Raw genomic sequence first — 18,518 nt, forward strand, 5'->3', positions numbered from 1 at the left:
ATGGCTATGTGACAACAGAGGCAGAGATTGCAGTGATGCATGCCAATCCAAAGAACATTAAGTGAACTACGACAAAATGTGTTTTTATTTGTGCTTAGGGACTACAGATTGGTTTATATCTGTGGTTACAGTCTCATGTACCAGTCTAGTGCAGGACTTTGGTAGTGGAGCAGGCTGTATATGTGGGGGCAGAGGGCATATTGGAAATCACTGTACCTTTTACTCAGTTTTGCTGTGAACCAAAAATGCTTTTAAAAAATAAAGTCTACTAGATATAAAGGAATGAATGAATGAATGAGTAAATAAATGAATGAAATAAAGAAACATTTAGTCTCTTCAATAATTTTTAAAATTTTATTAATTTATTTAAAGTAAGGATTATTAAATAAGGGTGATTAGATAACTATAATATATAATATAAATATAAAATATATAACTATTATATTAAGTTATATAAAAAAAAGGATTCCTAACAGAGTGCTTAGCATAGTAATTTTTGAACTTGATCTAAAATCAAAAGGCATGGACATACCACTCCTGGCCAAGATTTTACAGGTTTTTAAAATACACATTCAGTCATACATCAAGTGGTTTTTGAGCAAAAGGAATGTGCAGTGCAAAAGGAATAGGAACAGATCTGTGTTTCCAAGTGATTACTTAAAAAAGAAAAAAAAATAAGCACCCTCTTTTCTAGGAAACTAAATATTCTCTAAATCACTGTCAGAACCAGTTAACTTCCAGCCATTCAGTATCGGCTTCTAAATGCCTTGGAGAACATTAAACACCCGTGTTCTTTCTCAAGCAGAAAACATTTCATGACTCTGGCTGGAGATGTCTTATTAGTCACCTTGAGAAACAACAAGTCACACATAGGAAAAGAAAAATCTGTGCCAAATGTGGAGACTCTCCTTCCTCCAAAGTTTTCTGAAAGACCTTCGAGTTGCACAAGAAATGAATCACTAAAACTCTGCCCTCAAAGATCTGCTGCTTTCTGAACTCAAAAATAAAGCTGAATTTCTCTCCTACCACAAGGAAAAGAAAAATACAGGATATAGTACATTTGCATTACACACGTTTGGTGATCCACTGATAAAGATTTATATATAGTTGTGACAGACAAGTATCTCCTCTTCCTACTAATAAATTGTAGTCCTGTTCTTAGCTTCAATAGGCAAACTGTCCCTGGGAAAGAAGAAACAGTGCTATATTTTGAAAACTTCAACCAGTAGATAGTCTCGAGGCCCCATTTCCGCGAGTCACTATAAAATCGGCGCCACTATTTTCTCATCTTTGAAACAGGTAGATACTAGAGATTAGATGATTTTTTTTTTACCATTCCTTTTAGTTTGTGTATCGTCATTGTTAATGAGAAGGCTGGTCACCTTCACCCATGTTATTTTTCTGTGGCAGCTCTCCCCCAAATTGGAAATCATATAATGGGACTTGACCTCGATAAAATCACAGACACATTGGAGCTAATGACTTTTTCTCTAGGGTCTTTGCAAGAATCCACCCTGTGAGGAAGGAACTGGGGTTACTCAGGAATTTTGCATGATGTTGCTCTGAGATTAATGAGGGAATTGGGTTCCTTAAGCATTCGTGTCTCAAAGTCTTTGTGTAGAGTTATTGGTGTGCTACATTTCTTTCAAATATTGCAATTTTAGATAGAAGAAAAATCCTCATTTCCATTTTTGCAATATTTTTGCCAGATACTCTGTAGCAATTATTTCTGTGTTGACATTAATTATTATAAAGTGCCTTGAAACTTGACTCTACTGTGTAATTGTACGCTATTTGTACAATGCATTCCCACTACTTCATCATTTGAAAACCAGTGCCTTGCCAGCACATATTTGATTCTCACTTTACTTTCTGAATTGCAAAGTGGCTATACTTTCCTGGGAAAAGAGAGGTTTTCTTTGCTTTCAGAGCTCTTCGCACATCTACATATCATATCACTGAGCCGGTTTGTTTCACACAGGTGTCTTGAAGCAGGCACCTGAACTGGCCAAATGGGTTCATCTGACATGAGGGCTTTTCTCCTATGGAGCCATTGCTATTGCATCAAGAGTTTGGACTGCCTCAAACGTCAACCAGTTCTGAAAGCATTTCTTTTGCTCCACATAAAATAATTATGCATTGTGTATGGAGAATCTGTACCTTGCCCATTGTACTAGGTATTAAGCAAACTTGTCATTTTTGAACAAAACAGAAATAGTCCCTTGTGGATTAGTGATGCATTTCATCTCCCATTTCCACCTAGCACTAGATTAGGCACTTTCCTTTTCATAATGGTTGGTGCTGGAGATTGATTTCCCCAAGATCTTCTCTATCTGTGTGGAGCTCCCACTACTTCCCTCAGATATCTTCCCAGTGCAAATCATGGTGGCCACCTGAAGACCTGGGATGGAGGATGGGGCATGTGGAGAATCTGTAATTTTAGAGATGCCAATGAGCAATGGCACTAAAGAGAATAGGAATGGGAGTGGCCACAGAACATTTGGTGATGTCATCAAAATTCCTGTGAAGCCTGAGCATTTTGAGAAACTAAATTTTAGAAGACTAAAAAAGTGCATGCAAATTTTATTAAACTTAATGTCACAATAATATTTTAACATAGATCTTTTTTATTTCAAAAATGTAGAAGCAATAGAACAGGAAAATATGAAGGATGGAATAAAGAAGCATATCACACAATATATTATTATTTCTCTAATGGTTAAAGCAGTTTTTAAAATATATGGATTTATTACAATCCATCTTCAATGGAATTACTTAAGGCAGATTTCTAAGGAAAATTATGAAATATATTTCCCTGGAAGATATGGACCTGTAATAAAAACTAGCCCATTGGTGATGAAGATGGACCCAGGTCTAGGCTCCTACGGCTGCTTCTCTCTGATCTAAAGCTAAGAGATACTGTATTTTTATTCAGATATTGACCATTGGTCATTTTCTCCTTTAGATTAAATATGAGTCCAGAGTAAAACAAGCATAATTTTCTTTATCTCTAAAACTATACTGTCAACCATCTAATTACATAGTTTTTAAAGTTTTCATTTATTTGTTTGTTTATTTGTTTGTTTGTAATCTCTTTGCGCAACATGGGACTCAAACTCAGGACCCTGAGATCGAGTCACATACTCTTCCAACTGAGCCAGCCAGGGGTTCCTAAGAATAGGAAAGAAAGAGAAACAGGTGTTCTTGTATTCAATCAAGACTGTGTAATTTGAACACAAGAACACCTGTTTCTCTCTCCTTTATATATATTTTTTAAGATTTTAAGTAATCTCTATATCCAATATAGGACTCAAACTCACAATCCTGAGATCAAGAGTCACATACTCTACTGACTAAACCAGGCAGGTGCCCTTTTCTCCTTTATGTTCCTACAAATAATTTAGCTCCTAATAAACACCTGCCTGAAGTCTCCATCCCTTCTGCCCTTTTGTGAGAATCCACATCACCAAGGATTTGCCTTAATGTTTTCCTTTGAGCCCCACCTTTTAATCTTGATATTTTGCATGTATGCACCCCTCCTCTCCATGATAGGACTTCCTAGCCTAAAGAGGAAGCACTTCTCCTCAAACTCCTCTTACCCCCCAGAGTTCTCTCCAGTTTGCTGTCTTGATTACATTTTCTTTGAAGAAATCTTTTGTCAACTTTGCCTGTTTACTAGTTCTGGTTGCTTTATGGCTACATCCTGTCCTCAGCCAACCCTATGTCTCCCTGCCTCCATCTTTGAATGGGGTAAGCCTGGAGGCTTCTCAGTGACCCAGAAGACCTCTAACCTTTCTGAATATAGAAAAATGAGTTTTAATATCAAATACCCTCTGAAGGCACATTTCACTTCTGCATATCTTTAATATAATGTCTTGATCTTTGGCATCTTTAATCTCTACTCCCTTCAGCATTATCAAGTTTTCTTTCTAGCTCCTCTGCCCTTTGCTGACCTCACTGAGCCTCCCAGAGAGTTGTCTCAAAATTATCTCACAAGCTAATTATCTTGAAATATTTCCTGGTTAAAAATTCTCTTCCAAAGTGAGATATTATCTCCTATCATTGCATTTTTCCCACTTACCCAATAGAACTTTCTTTAAAAAAAAGTCATCAGAAATACTCATTTCATCAACCTTATACCTCCTATACAGCTCTTTTCATTTACAGTTTCACCTGGACCTGGTGATTTTGAACATGAATGATAAAGTCAAGTCACAGTGTCCCTAGCATAAGAAACTGTCTTGCCAATATGTTAGTCTGACTCAACTGTGGTCTCTGGATAAAAGGTGTGTCTCTGTATAAAAAAAGTGTCCAAATACCCAACGGCAGTCGCAAATGACTATGTGAAACGTCTTCAACTGTAGTAATCTGACTGAAAATTGCGAGGTTTGCTGCCAAAGAGGAAAAATTACAATCCTGCATTCAGGCAATTTGTTCCAGCAAAGTCATCTCTCATATAACTTTTTAGCTGGATGTGCTTCTTTTTTGTTTTGGAAGACAATGATAGTGGCTATTATTTGTATCATTTTATTAGCAATGCCTTGAACACCTGGTAACTCTGATTTGTTTGACAGTTGACATGGCATGTTTAAATCGCAGAAAAAATTGGCATATTGGCTGGCAGATAATAATGCAGCTGTAGCTGGGTTTGGGATATTGAATTTCACTGGCATTGCTCCTTGTGAAAGGAGAAATAACTCTTTTTTCTTGCTTCATCACTTATGATTACAGGGCCCCGCCAGTTCAGGCAATAGAGTCAATGCTGTGTATATTTTACTATTCTTCCTGCAAGATAGATCCCTGTCCTGCTGGATCTATAGCCACTGTTTAAAGGGGTGGGGCTGCTATATCCCAGAAATGTATGAAGGGAGAGGAATGAGAATGTTCATAACTAGAATAAAAGATTGTCCAGATCCTGACTTCTTTCTCTGAATTGATTCAGAGGCCCGTCAGCTGACTTAGGGGAAGCAAGCTCTGTCCTGGAATAATGAATGGCTTTTCTTGTCTCCATTGCAGCAGTGAGTGAAGGACCAACCACCCAGCAGCCACCCATGTTGCCCCCAGCACAGCCTGACCATCCCAGCAGTGAGGAGGCACCAAGCAGAACCATCCCCACGGCCTGTGTTCGACCAACTCACCCACTCCGCAGCTTTGCTAACCCTTTGCTACCTCCACCAATGAGTGCAATAGAACCGAAAGTCCCTTACACACCACTGTTGTCTCAGCCAGGTAAAATGCTCATTTGTTCATATTTAAGTAGTTGTTATCCTTGGTGCCTCTACTTAAGTGCATGAGGGTTCCTGAGAAGGCCGGGTGCAATATATCTGTTCACCACTGATTGCATGCCCAGTATGCTCCTGTTACTGATGTTTATGGAACAGCTCTTAAGTACCTGCCTTGGCAAGCAACTGGATGGTTGTAGATGCCCTTCATTCCTTTGAAAAGTTGTTCATTGATCCTGAACCCTGCTGGACAATTTTCTGGTTCATTAGTCTGCCACGTGGATCCTAGAATTTAAGGCTAGACTCCAAGACTAGAGGTAAAGGTACAAAGGTCTGAAAAGCCACTTTTTTAGAGATAGGCATGTAATCCCATTATTCTGCTTTGTGCCTTTCAGCAGTCATCTTCTGGAAGTTCTTATGTCACTGTTCCAGGGCTGGAAAGGAGTATCAGAACCAGGATAGAGTCCAACTTCTTAATTTTACGAATAAAAAAACCCAAAAACTTAGATAGCAAATAGAATCTCTGTGGTGCCTATGGTATTATGCTTTATGAGAAATACATATGTGGTCATTCAGATGACCAAAATATATTTCTCATATATATTAGGTCTTCCTCCACAGTTTCTGGGCACTCTGGAGCTCATAGCTCCCCAAACCCTTAGAATTTCCTTAGTGATAAGGGGGTAAAGGTGTCTTTTATTATGTTGATGAACATGACTTTTTTTGTGTGAACATGACTTTTGGGTACCCCCCCCAAGGGTGGGGGCTGGTTGCCAGGAGGACCAACCACATAATTACAGGGTTGGAACTTCAGTCCCACTCCCAACCTCCTGGGAGGAGAGAGGGGTTGAGGTGGAATCTACCAATGACCAATGACTTAGTCAATCATGACTGTGCAATGAAACCTGAATAAAAACCTAAGAGGGCAAGGTTTAGAGAGCTTCTGTGTTAGTTTACATGTGGAGATTTGGGGAGAATGATGTGACTGGAGAGGGCATAGAACTTCCATGCCCTTTCTCCATTCTTCGCTCTATGTATCTCTTCATCTGGCTTTATCATATCCTTTAATACACTGGCAAACATGTTTGCCTGAATTCTGTGAGCCACTCTAGAAAATTAATCACACCTAAAGAGGAGGCCGTTGGAACCACCTGTAGCCTGTAGCTCAGAAGCACAGATAGCAGCCTGGAGCTTGTGACTGGCATCTGAAGTCAGGAGTGGGAGGCAGTCCTGTCTGGTTGAATTCTTAACCTGTGAAATCTGATACTGTTTCTGGATAGATCATGTCAGAACTGAGTTGAATTCTTAGATACTCTACTGGTGCCTAAGAATTGGTTAGTGTTGGTGGGGGGACACACACCCACACACCCAACACGGGAATTAGGGAACACCAACCTTAAAGAATGCCTTTCTAATAAAATCAATCGGCATAGATGATAACCAGAGTCCCCAATTCCCAATGCAGTATTCAGTTTATCACTTCATCTGGCATCCAGTGGTGCTAATCCATAGCTCCTTTTTGTTTCTGTTAGGGATTAAGGGGGATAAGGGATGGCAGAGAGGGAAAGAAGAAGAGGAAGGAGGAAGAGGAGGAGAAGGAGAAGAAAGAAGATCAACAGGATGAAAGATAGGCCAATAAATAGATAAGTAGATACATAAAGATAAAGAACTATGTAGTGCTTAAAAGTATTTGAACTATTGGAATAATTCTTAACAGGCCCAATATATCAAGCATAAGAGAATAAAGTTCAATGGTTCCAAGTAATTAGAGGCGGCCCCCTTAATAGACACAGTTGGATTGGTCAACCTGCTATTTGGCAAGTATGTTTAAGTTTCTGTCACTCAGATCCATACCTACAGTAGTTGTAGTCACTACATTAGTTTATAAGCCTCATGATGACTGCAAAACTAGAAAAAATACTATGGTGATTATGACTGTTATCTTAGTATTAAGAACATATTGTGTTCCTGGTACCATATAAATTGATTTGTGTTCATGCCCTCTGGTGTTCTTCCTTCCCTGTGATATGTGGTGTGGATGCTCTGCTACCAGACCCTGGGAGGTGGGTTGGAGCACAGGAAGGATTCCATCCCTTGGGATGTATGGATGAGGTCTTCTCTGACACATAGGCTCAATGGAGGTCATGACTTCATTTCACAGGAAACAGATCTTCAAATCCAAAAGAAGCCCACACTAGGATTTAAAGCAGATCTGTATTGCCCAATCCCCTCTCCCATCCCCCACATCTATGCACTGCATGCACATTATGGGGAGAGTCTGCTACTTTATAGTGCCCTGAAACTACGAGGTCTTAGCTAATTGAGACAAGGAGAAGTATAAAGGAAGTGAATTCATTTAATGAAATTCCTGCATCAAGAGCACACTGACTGGTGATTTCTGATTGCACTGTTCCCCACTGCAATACCAACCAAGAGAATAGACCTTGGAATGACTGGTATTCAGGATAGAGAGCAGGTAAACTGCAACTATTAACAATAACTAACTCTTTAGTGAACATGTGCTATATGGCTGCCATGCTTCTGAAGACTTGTAACAGTACATTTGATCCTCAGAAAAACTTTGTGAGGTAGCTACTTTCTTTACCCCATTTCATGGATACAGACATTGTGACACAGATAATTTAAGTAGCATAACTAAGTGTGCACAACTACTGAGTGATGAATCTTCTCCCATTCGTTTTTTTTTTTTTTCTGACTACAGAAAGCCTGAGTTCTGAAATTTTAGGGACTCATTTGTACGTCTTAGCTTGTGTCTAACTTAATGACAACAGTAAAGGTAAATTTTTTTTAAAAAACTTATTACATCAAATCAGGCCAAAACTGCTAAACAGAAAAAAAAAACCATCTGAAATAATTTTGAGTTGAGGAATACCAATTCCTCACAAGCCTTCTTCATCACAGTTTAATGAGGAAACATAAGAGGTTTAACTGTTTTATGCAAAAGAACACCAGTTTTATAACACAAAAAAACTAACGTGCCAAAGCACTTTATACTGTTAACTATTCTCTCTAATTGGAAGTAAAGATCAATTAAGTAAAGATTCACATTGAAAAGAAGGCGAAAATAAAATTCTGAAGTCTATTTCACATGAAAATTTACTGTGGCAGAAATATTTGTCTTGGAATACAATGTTTGGAAATCAACCCATGCTCCAGGGATATGGTAACAAAGAACCCTAATTTTAGAAAGAACATCTGACAACAGACAGAATAAAGCAATGGCATTGTTATTTACTCTTTATTGTTTTCTTCCAGTTACAATATTACCCAAGCGACCTTAAACAAAGTCTGACACAATGTAGGATAAATAAGTGTATTGTGTCTTTAAAAGATGGGAAATAGAGTCCTTTCTGCTTTCTCTACACCTCTTCTCTCAAATAATAAGCATTTCTGAAGAACGATTCTCCGATCTAATGCCATGCGGGCAAGAACTCGTTTTCTTTTATTTCCATTGTACACTTAAGAGCCTTCTTTTTTGTTAAACCATTGTTCTTGTTTTTATTTAAATGATTTCTTAAAAACCATCTCTTCTTTCATATTTGCCGATATCTTGGAGTTTTTGGTTGATTGTATATTTTCATGGTTCTCCTTTAAATGTCACCCTCCCCGCCCCCTCACCTTGAAGCATATCCTGCCATCACTTTGGAATTATTAAATGCCTTTCCTTTTCATGTTTCTCCTTCATTGTCTCCCTGTGATTCCTGTTCATTTCATAATGTCTTACCTCATGATTTTCAAATAAGTTCTTCCTGCATTGCTCCTGACACATGGTAAATAGTATGCTTTTAAGAAAGGGCTGATGTTTACTTATTCTAATAGAAAAAGAAAATTAGCAGACTGACAAATGTATTAGCTGTGACATTAACTACATGCTTCTTAGCCTAAAAGATGAAATACTTAGAGCTTTCAACAAATTTTAATTCTAAGAAAATCATTACTTTAGTCAAACTGATTGATGAAGTAAAGTCATTCTCTTGTCGGCTTAAAAAAAAATACCTGAAATAATTTTACTCTGGATTTCACAATAAAGGACTGCGTAATTTCTAATGAATTTATCTTTACTCACTGCGAGTAATTACTTCAGAATATGGTAATGTGAGGCATTGCCATAATTTTTAAAGATCACACCAAATGAGAAGCTCCTTCTCCTTTGAAACCATTGAAATTAGGATCAAGGAAGAAACTCATTCCCTACTCATATTCCTGTGTGTGTTTTCTAAAGGGCAGCATGATTGATCTGTGCCTCAGTTTGACTTCCAGTAAGGCACACAGAGTTGTGGTTGCAGGATGTGAAGGATACAGCAGCACATACTATGAGTAACCATACTATGAGTAACGGAGTTGGGGAGACCTTTGCAGTATTTTTATAGTGAGTGGTAATTAGAAAGTCATCTTGTTGTCATAACGACTGAAATTCTGCCTACCTGAAAACATCGATTCATTCCTTCATTTATTTTTCCTTTCCACCTGCCGTGTTAGAAATTTAGCTTACTAGGCTAGAGTATTTTATGGCATTTCTCACAATTTCATCATCACCTCGTGATAAAGTGGTTCCATTTTTTTTAATGCTCCACAGTGAATAACTGTGCGGTCTTTACGCATTTCAGGAAGGCTACAATCACTGCACTTTGCAAATCACAGATGTGGACATATAAGTGATTTGGCTTCATCCCCTTTCAGGTTAAATAGAAAATGTTTGATGGAGTGTTGTGCTTATGGCATTATAGATCTGACATAAATTCTACAAAGGGCCAAGATAGAGTTGGTTTTTTTTTTTTCTTCACTAGTTAAAAATGCCTTTTAGCTGTGAAGTGATCAGCTGCACTTTAAATGAACCTGGATTAGGAGACCATTTGTCTTCTGAGGCTGTAATTCTAAAGAGAAAGAAAATCTGACCTCTTAAATAGTGACTTTTATACTAAACAGCAACTGTTTTCCAACATTAGCCCCCTGGAGTTCTTGTATCTTCCTAAAGGGGTACATGTACTTTATTGGCCTCTATTTACACATTGCATTTCTACACGTTTTTATTTACAAAGCAAAAACCTAGAACATTCTGATCTTTTCAATCTTCTAGGAATCAATGTGTCAGTGGACATGACAAGACCAAAACTTACTTCATTGTACTACAAAATTGAGTTTGATTTTTCCTCTGCAAATTGTGGCATGTGCTTCAATTTGTCTGAGGACAGAGGACAAGGAGTGGGTGGAGGTGGCTGACAGTGGACAGAAAAGGCATTTGATTTATATTTTATGGCTGGTTGGGAAATCATGTGTTCCTGCCATAACCTGATCTTTTTGACAGGCCTCATTTCAGTAAATACGCTATCACACAAAACTGCCAATAAATTACTGTAATACCTTAATACAATTGCATTCCCTGAGCCACTTGTAGGCCACCATTGGGGGTGTTCATCAAGGATACTACATGAGTGTTCCATTCTGCTGGAATTGGTCACAGGCAGAGGTCATGGGAGATCAGACACTCTTAAACAGGTGAAACAAGAGGGTCACTTTTCAGGCCGGTCAGGTCAAATAAATCATTTACACAGCTAAGTAGGAGAGATGTGTTGATTTGAAGTTATTGGGGTCAATACCAGTCCATTTTAGAGAGGAAAATTACACTCGCTTCTGTTAAACGTCATCTCGTATGTAAACTCATCTGTGTTTGTTTTTGTTTGTTTGTTTTTGCAGGTAGCTCCTTGAAATTGTCCTGTCCTCATTCCTAACAGATTTTGTTTTTTAATAGATGAAATCTGATTTGATTTGGTCTAGTCATCCTTAATTATCCCTTAGTAAAGTGTAAGTCAAATTTGTCTTATGTATCACTAATGTTTGTGACACTGGAACCTAGTTGGTGTTTTAATAAAGTACTATTTATTCTAGAATGGGGTTCCACTATTTAAATAGGAAAGAGCTTTTTTAATTGCCTCCAAGGGAGGAAAATGGTTGCTAGAGAAAACACTAGGAGTAAGTCACGTGACTGGTGTCTCATTTATAAATGACAAAACCGTATCCTAAAAGGTTAAGCAGTTTGCCTAAGGTCAACAATTGAGCTAGTGGCCAAGTTTAAAGAATTCAGAGAAATAGAACATTGAAGGGAAACAAAGGATTTTACTTTACTTAACTAAGAATAGTTATTCTTAGGTCAACTTCTTTTTTCCCTATAAGAGGGCCTTTAAGATGATGCTAGTTATTAAATATCCTGAAGAAAGAACTGTTTTATAGAAGGTAGTTTGAGTTATTTAGCTTAGCATTTGGGTAAATGTTTTATTCCTTCATGTAGGCTGGAGGGAGGAAAGAAGTTCTAGCAAGAGTAGTGTCCACCAGGGACTGAGGACTAGTTCCTCTCTGCTCAAACTCACCTGTTCCAACCTGTCAGTGTCCCTTCTCAGGGAGGTAAGGAACCAGGGAGCTGATATCTGTTGTTTTCTGTACCACACATCACAGATAGCCAGGACTTTGGAGTCCAGTGATAAAAATAAAGAACAATAAAAGGAAGTGTAACATGAAGATAAAAGTTAAAACACATGAGAATATTACTCAGAATGGGGGTTAGAGAATGTGAGGGTCCATGAGAATGAAAAACAAACAGTTGGCATTTCTTTGGAATTGCAAAAATCTATTGGCAGGAGGGGGTGAATGACCGCAGCTGAGTCAAAATTTGACTTCATTCAAACTTTTGCTCGCTTAAAAAAAAGAAAAATATTGCACCAGAAGTGGTTATATCATATATAAAATTGAGGTTAATTATAAACCTAATACAATTAAACTCTGGGGTTAAAGTATTGAGTTACCACCTACATAATCATAAGAGAAAATGAAAAAAATCTATTCTCAAAACTTTGTTACCAAGTACACTACATAAATTGAAACACATAATTTAAGAATGTCCTTGGAATTTTGCTGGGAGTGGGTGGCCTCATGAGTGCCAGAGAATGACAAGGGAAAGGATAGCAATAGGTTGTTTTCAAAGCAGGAAACATACGTTTCAGATTTCCTAAGAACATCAGAGGTCACATGGTTAACTACTACTGTATAAATTTTGTTATTTATGAAATATCCTCAGTATCAAAGTGATTTGTTAAATAAGCTTATGTGAGGGGCACCTTGATGGCTCTGTCAGTTAAGCATCTGACTTTGGCTCAGGTCATGATCTCATGGTTCCTGACTTCAAAGCCCACATTGGGTGAGCTCAAGCCCCATGTTGGGTGAGCCTGCTTCTCTCTCTCTCTCTCTCATCTCTATCTTGCCCCTCATGGGATTCTCTCTTTCTGTCTCCCTCTCTCTCTGCCCCTCATTCACTTCACCCTCTCTCTCTCAAAAAATAAAAATTAAATAAGCTTATGTGAAATTAAAAAGTTAATGCTTTAGATTTTACCACCTTTTATACTTTATAGTTTCACATTTCCAAGTGAATTCATGCCTACCGGAGAAGTAACTATAATCATTATTGATGAAGAGATAGACATTCAGAGAGGTTGAATAACTTGTAACTTCTCGAGGCTCATGTGCCATTATCCTTGGGACCTTTACATAAACCACCGTGAACCCTCAATAAATATTTATTGAGTTGATCAGAATAGAACAATAAAGGTAAGAGCCAGAAAGTGACTTCAGGTCTTCATTTTCAAGTCGAATGATGATTGTAGGTGAAGCAAAGCAACTTGTGAATTGGCATAAGGATTAGGTAAGCTGAAATCATTTCCAAAATCACAGTCATTTGTTCATAAAACATTATGTTCTGAACACTGAATAACATCTTATTCTAACACTGAATTAAATTGCATAGAGTAGAGAAAACAATAATGAAGGCACCACCCCTGGAAAGTATTCACTAATTTAACATCCATACTGCGGTGGGGAATAACGTCTGCTTTGTTCATAAAAAGCAGGAGTGCAGATCAGTGGAAATAGAGTCCTGAGTCTTTCCCTTATGTCAGTTTGGGTATAATTTTGCTCCCCTGAATCCTATTTATTCTCACCTGTGAAATTTGATAGGCTTTCATCTTTAAAGAAGAATGAAACATACAAAATTCTAATAAGTCTTAATTACTGCAGACATAAGGATGGATATTCTCTCTGTATTTTCTTTTTCTTTGCTTTGTGAAAAAGTATGAGTGAGAGAAAGGTTTTCACTCAAATGGATTCTGAACTGCATAGTGTGCATTGTAAGTATTCTAAGTTATTTGACAGAGTTCCTTATAGTTCATCAATTAATACCAGCTTCCAGTTGCTTTGTTCAGGAGCCAGGGGAAATTTTCAAACAAATGAAAAGCGTTCACATAAACCTCTGTGTTGATGGACTCCTGAAAATGTGCTGTGGAAAATCTAACACGCTGAAAGCAAAAGCTCTGCGATATTAAAATAAAGTGAGAAAACCATTGTTAAAATCATCTAGAGCTCTACTCCTTCTGAATGTTTATAATGTTTATCTTACTGGCAGGAACTTAACAGAATTCAAGTGGCCTGTTAAACAGCCTGTGTATTTCATAGCTAGGGTGGATGTTCTTATTGCCAGTCTGCTTATCTACTGGAACGTCAAGACTCTCCGTAAAGAATGTCCTTATCTTTTGTGGTAAAGGAATTCTAACAAGCTGCTGCCACTTCTTCCTCTTCTTCCTCTTTCCTCTTCCTCTTTGTACTCTTCCTCCTCCTCGTCCTCCTCCTCCTTCTTCTTCTTGTGAAAAACAACGATAAGCAAGCCCTATTGATTTGAAACCAAGAGACATATTATGACATAATTGCACAGAGGCTTATAGGAATTAGGAGTAATGATAATTACAAGGATGCTCTTTTCACATTGACTCCAAAGTGCCCTCCTTAAACATCCTTCTTCCACATTCCCCATTCTCTTACCCACTTGTGTATATCTCTGTACTTCTATGGTCACCTGAGCCATGATTTTTAGTAGAAACAGCATATTTCAAACTATAGTAATGTGTTGACCTAGTCTACCTTTCAAGGCTGATTGCCAGTTTAAACTTGAGTTTCAGTTGGCGTTGCATTTAAAATTGTAGTTATTTGTTTATTCTCTTTTCAGCTCTCTGGAATGGTGCGTCAGTTCATAGAAATAGGCTGCTTAGTGCAGGACAAAAGGCAGGACAGTGGTGGCATGTGATGAGGAGTGTACCCCAGTCTTCCAGGTCTCTTCTCTGGCTGGAGCCAAATGCAACTGAAAAAGCATTTACAGGAAGAAAATAAGAAAACTCTAGGACCCAGCTTCCTTGCTCATTGGCTGGGTTAGCTTCAAATAAGTAATTTAACCTCTTTATGCTTCCATTTTTCACAACTATAAATGGCTCAAATAAGATCTATTCTGGAAAGGGTTTGTTCATGTAAACATGAATTACACTAGTTAAAAATGTTAGCACTGAATCCAGCAGCTTCTGATTTGATATAAGCTGGAGACCACATTGCCTTATAAATTGGGCCTGTGGAGTTGCCAACAACTTAAATCAGAAGCTGTAGGATCATGTGGAAGTGGGGTTAAAAGTAAATTTTAATGGTTTCGTGGCTGGTGAAACAAGATCTAACTCCTGAATGTTATCTTTCACCACAAGTGTGTGCAACAGAGAAAGGGCAGCCAGTGAACTGAGAGCCCTTGCATGAAGACAGAATGGTGAACAAACAAGAGTGGCATAGGGGCACCCGGGTGGCTCAGTTGGTTAAGCGTCTGACTTCAGCCTAGGTCATGATCTTGCAGTTCGTGAGTTTGAGCCCCTCATTAGGCTCTGCGCTGACAGCTCAGAACCTGGAGTCTGCTTCACATTCTGTGTGTGTGTCTCTCTCTCTGCCCCCCTGCCACTTACGCTTTCTCTCTCTCAAAAATAAATAAACATGAAAAAAATTAAAAAAGAGCAGAGTGGCATCTCAGAGATGCCTGAATAGCATTTCCTGAGTCTAGAGAGAGGCATGGCCTTTCTGGTTGCACAGGTCTTGTTCTCAAATTATAAATATATCTGACATCCAGGAAGCTCCCACCAGCCCCTTTAAATGACGAAACTGCATGAAATAGCATTCCCCCTCCAATTTCTTAATCTGTGTCTCCACCAACTGTGATGAAGACCCATTCCTCAAACCCAGTAAGGATTTATGTCCAAAAGGTAGATTTGATGGTCATGAGCCTGACTTTCTCTCTTAGAAACACTACGTTTCCTGAATTCCTTCCCAGTTTAATGTGACTAAAGCCTATGGAATTTCCTAGATCCCAGCTATTAATATCTGACTTAGCTATTCCCTGCGCTAACCCTCTGTAAAGAGAAAACAGGACAAGGAAGCGTAAGAAATGAGGATGAGCTGGGTGCCTGGGTGGGTCAGTCAGTTAAGCGTCTGAGTTTTTGTTTTGGCTCAGGTCATGATCTCATAGTTTGTGGTTTCAAAACCCTCATTAGCACAGAGCCATCTTGGGATTCTCTCCCTCTCTCTCTCTCTGCCCCTCCCCTGCTTGCACTCGCTCTCTCTCCAAATAAATAAATAAATAAATGAAGAGCAGGACTTGAGCTATTGAAAGTGGGAAAAAGAAGTTATTTCTCACTGAACATGTGTAAAACATTACTGACACCTTTGTCTTCTCATTTACAAATAATATATTTCGTCTTATTAGGAACACTGTAGTGGGATTCCATTTTAAATGTGATTTGACATGTCAGTTTTTAATTGTAAACTCTCCATAAACATGACTATCTAAAAGTACTTCTCAAATTTTATATGCCTGCAGATCTTATTACAATGCAGGTTCTGACTGAGTGGCTCTGAAGGAGAGCCTGCAATTCTGTGTTTCTAAGAAGGTTTCAGAAGATGCTGATGCTTCCCCTCTGTAGCTCACATTTTGAGTACTGAGGTTCTAGAACATATCATGTGTTCTTCACCTGCAGTTCATGGAAGAACTCCTGGGTTTGGTAGCGCACGTGAAATTAAATCCACCTGTGTGTGTGTGTGTGTGTGTGTGTGTGCCCTCGCACGTGCACATACATTTTTCCCATTGAGTGGGTTTATAGCTTTTGTTAGTCTCAAACTGTTCATGATCTACAGTAAGTTAAGGGCCACTTAACCCGCCACTGTGTCATCATCTTGCATTTAGGCTCAGCTGTTTGTGGTGTAAACCACAAAGTGTTATTGTTTTGCTTCATTTTGTGTTTTAGACCAATCCGAAAGCCTTTAGTGGAGTAACTTTGTGGAGTCTCAGGCCAGGAGCTGAACGTTTTGGCCCTGCTCAAATGAAATTCTGCAAAATTAAGTCATTCACTTTCTTGTACAAACACCTGGGGCCTTAGTGCATATCTGTCAGTGCCTAACGAGGAATTAGATTAATATTTTACTATCTTAAAAGAGATCCCGCTTCTGAGACTCTCTCTTCTTTTGTCGTTATTTAAATGAAGACTGGTAGAGAAGATTCGTAACTGTCTGTGATGAATTTTCTCCAGAAGCGGAGGTTCTGTGGGAAACCGTAGTGTGTTGTCTTTTAAGGAGGTCGTTGTAATCTGTCCGTGGCATCCCACATTTCTGCTGTGCCACAGAAAGCACTTCAGCGGGGACCGAATGATTACACACACATTTCCTCAAATGGTGACTCGTCGTTCAATAAAGATTTCAGATTCAGCCAGTGTCACACCAGGATGACTAGCATATGAAATCTATAAAAAATGTTTTACAAAATTTTTTGGTGGTAGTAGGGTAAGCGAACCTATAAACAGTGGTAATATAAATCACAGAGAATGGGAGGTAATAAAAGAAATGTTTATTTGAGTAGCGAGGATGTATTATATGATATCCTGAAAAATATCATCACAAATCATTTCTTGGGTACTAAATAACTCTAAGGAGTAAATATATGTTTGAGAAGGCTTTATGATAGTACAGAGCAGGTGGGAAAGAGGGGAGTTTTTAAAGAAAGAGAACCCGTTTCTCCAATAAATGAGCAATTAGTCTCATCCCTCTGTGCCCCCTCTTTCTCATTTTCCTCTCCTCCTGGCCTCTTTCTTTTTCTTTCTTTTGTATTAGAAGGTTCTGGTGGTGTGTCCGCCCCACCCCCATCACAGCTTCTTAATTTAAATGGTAACAGGTCCTATGCAAGCACCTACCAGTTCGTGAGTATTTGAGAAATTGCAGATCAGAGAGAGGAATAATGGTAGAATATTGAGAAGTACCATGAGAAAAGTGCCTAAAAAATTTTAATGTTTTAGAATTTTCCGCACATATTTACCTTTCTCCTTGTGCTCCCGGGTTAGACAGATGGTGCAGGACCCAGTTCCTGAAAACTAACCCCCTGCCAGGTGACGGCTACATCTGCTACGCAGGCTCTGTCCCACTCTGCTGCTCCAGCTCCACTGCTCTCACTGTCTTCCAGATGCCAGTCAGTCCCTTCCTAATTAAATTAATGCATTTAATCTCAGATTTGATCTCTTTATTTATTCTATATGTAGTATGATTCTAACAAAATATTTCACACTTACATGCAAACCAACATTTAAGATCATAATAGACACCACTTTTCAGTATTCTTTACTAGCACCATAAAGCCTAATAAGTGCTGGGACCCAGTCAGTAGGTACTCAAGAAGAAAATGAACTGATTCTAACCATGGTGATATGTTTGCGTGGTCACTGACAGTGACCATTAGCAAGCACTTAGTCATGAATTTGCTATGTCATATAATCTTCACAGAAACACAAAGAGGAACATGGTGACTTATGAGGAACCTTGGGATCAAAGAAGATAAAATAGTTAATTGCATGTTACATTGTATTGAAATGGCAGGACCACGATTTGAACCTAGGAGTTTCTGAAACCAAAGCCTATTTTCCTGAACAACTATATTATAATCATATACATAAAGGGCCAATGATTATATGATTAGTAATGTCACAGATATACACACTCAACAATTTTAGCATCTTCTTTAACATGTAAAGAGAGAGAAAGGTTATTTTCTCCAGAGATATGCTAATACTATTCGATGACACAATACTCCAGATATGTTCACAGGAGGAAAAGAAAAAAAAAAGGACTTTTTAAATTTCTGTTTTCTCTGTGTATTACTTATATTTCCATTGGCATTTGTCACTTTTTTTTCATTTTCCTTTCCAATTATGTATTGATTACATATTTTTCATACTTGAATTGGCCCAACACATCCAACCAGAGAAAGTTTATTTCTCATTGGAGACTAAAATAAATATCTATATAGATGTCAAAACCCAGAGATACTGCTATGGGCTTATTTCTTGGCCTATTACAAGATATCCCATAGCCCATTTTTTGGAACTAGCTTCT

The 18,518-nt window shown here is 38.3% G+C and overlaps 1 protein-coding gene across 1 annotated transcript in view; it reads left to right on the forward strand.

The window, feature by feature from the left end:
• DCC (DCC netrin 1 receptor) overlaps positions 1–18,518 on the forward strand; it is a 1,137,854-nt gene that overhangs the window by 1,103,716 nt on the left and 15,620 nt on the right. The window contains exon 27 of the mRNA XM_047828892.1: positions 5,017–5,229. Coding sequence (XP_047684848.1) covers positions 5,017–5,229 — 213 coding nt within the window. The remainder of the gene's footprint in view (positions 1–5,016; positions 5,230–18,518) is intronic.

The sequence above is a fragment of the Prionailurus viverrinus genome, chromosome D3 (genome assembly GCF_022837055.1).
Source record: "Prionailurus viverrinus isolate Anna chromosome D3, UM_Priviv_1.0, whole genome shotgun sequence".
Classification (NCBI taxonomy): Eukaryota; Metazoa; Chordata; class Mammalia; order Carnivora; family Felidae; genus Prionailurus; species Prionailurus viverrinus.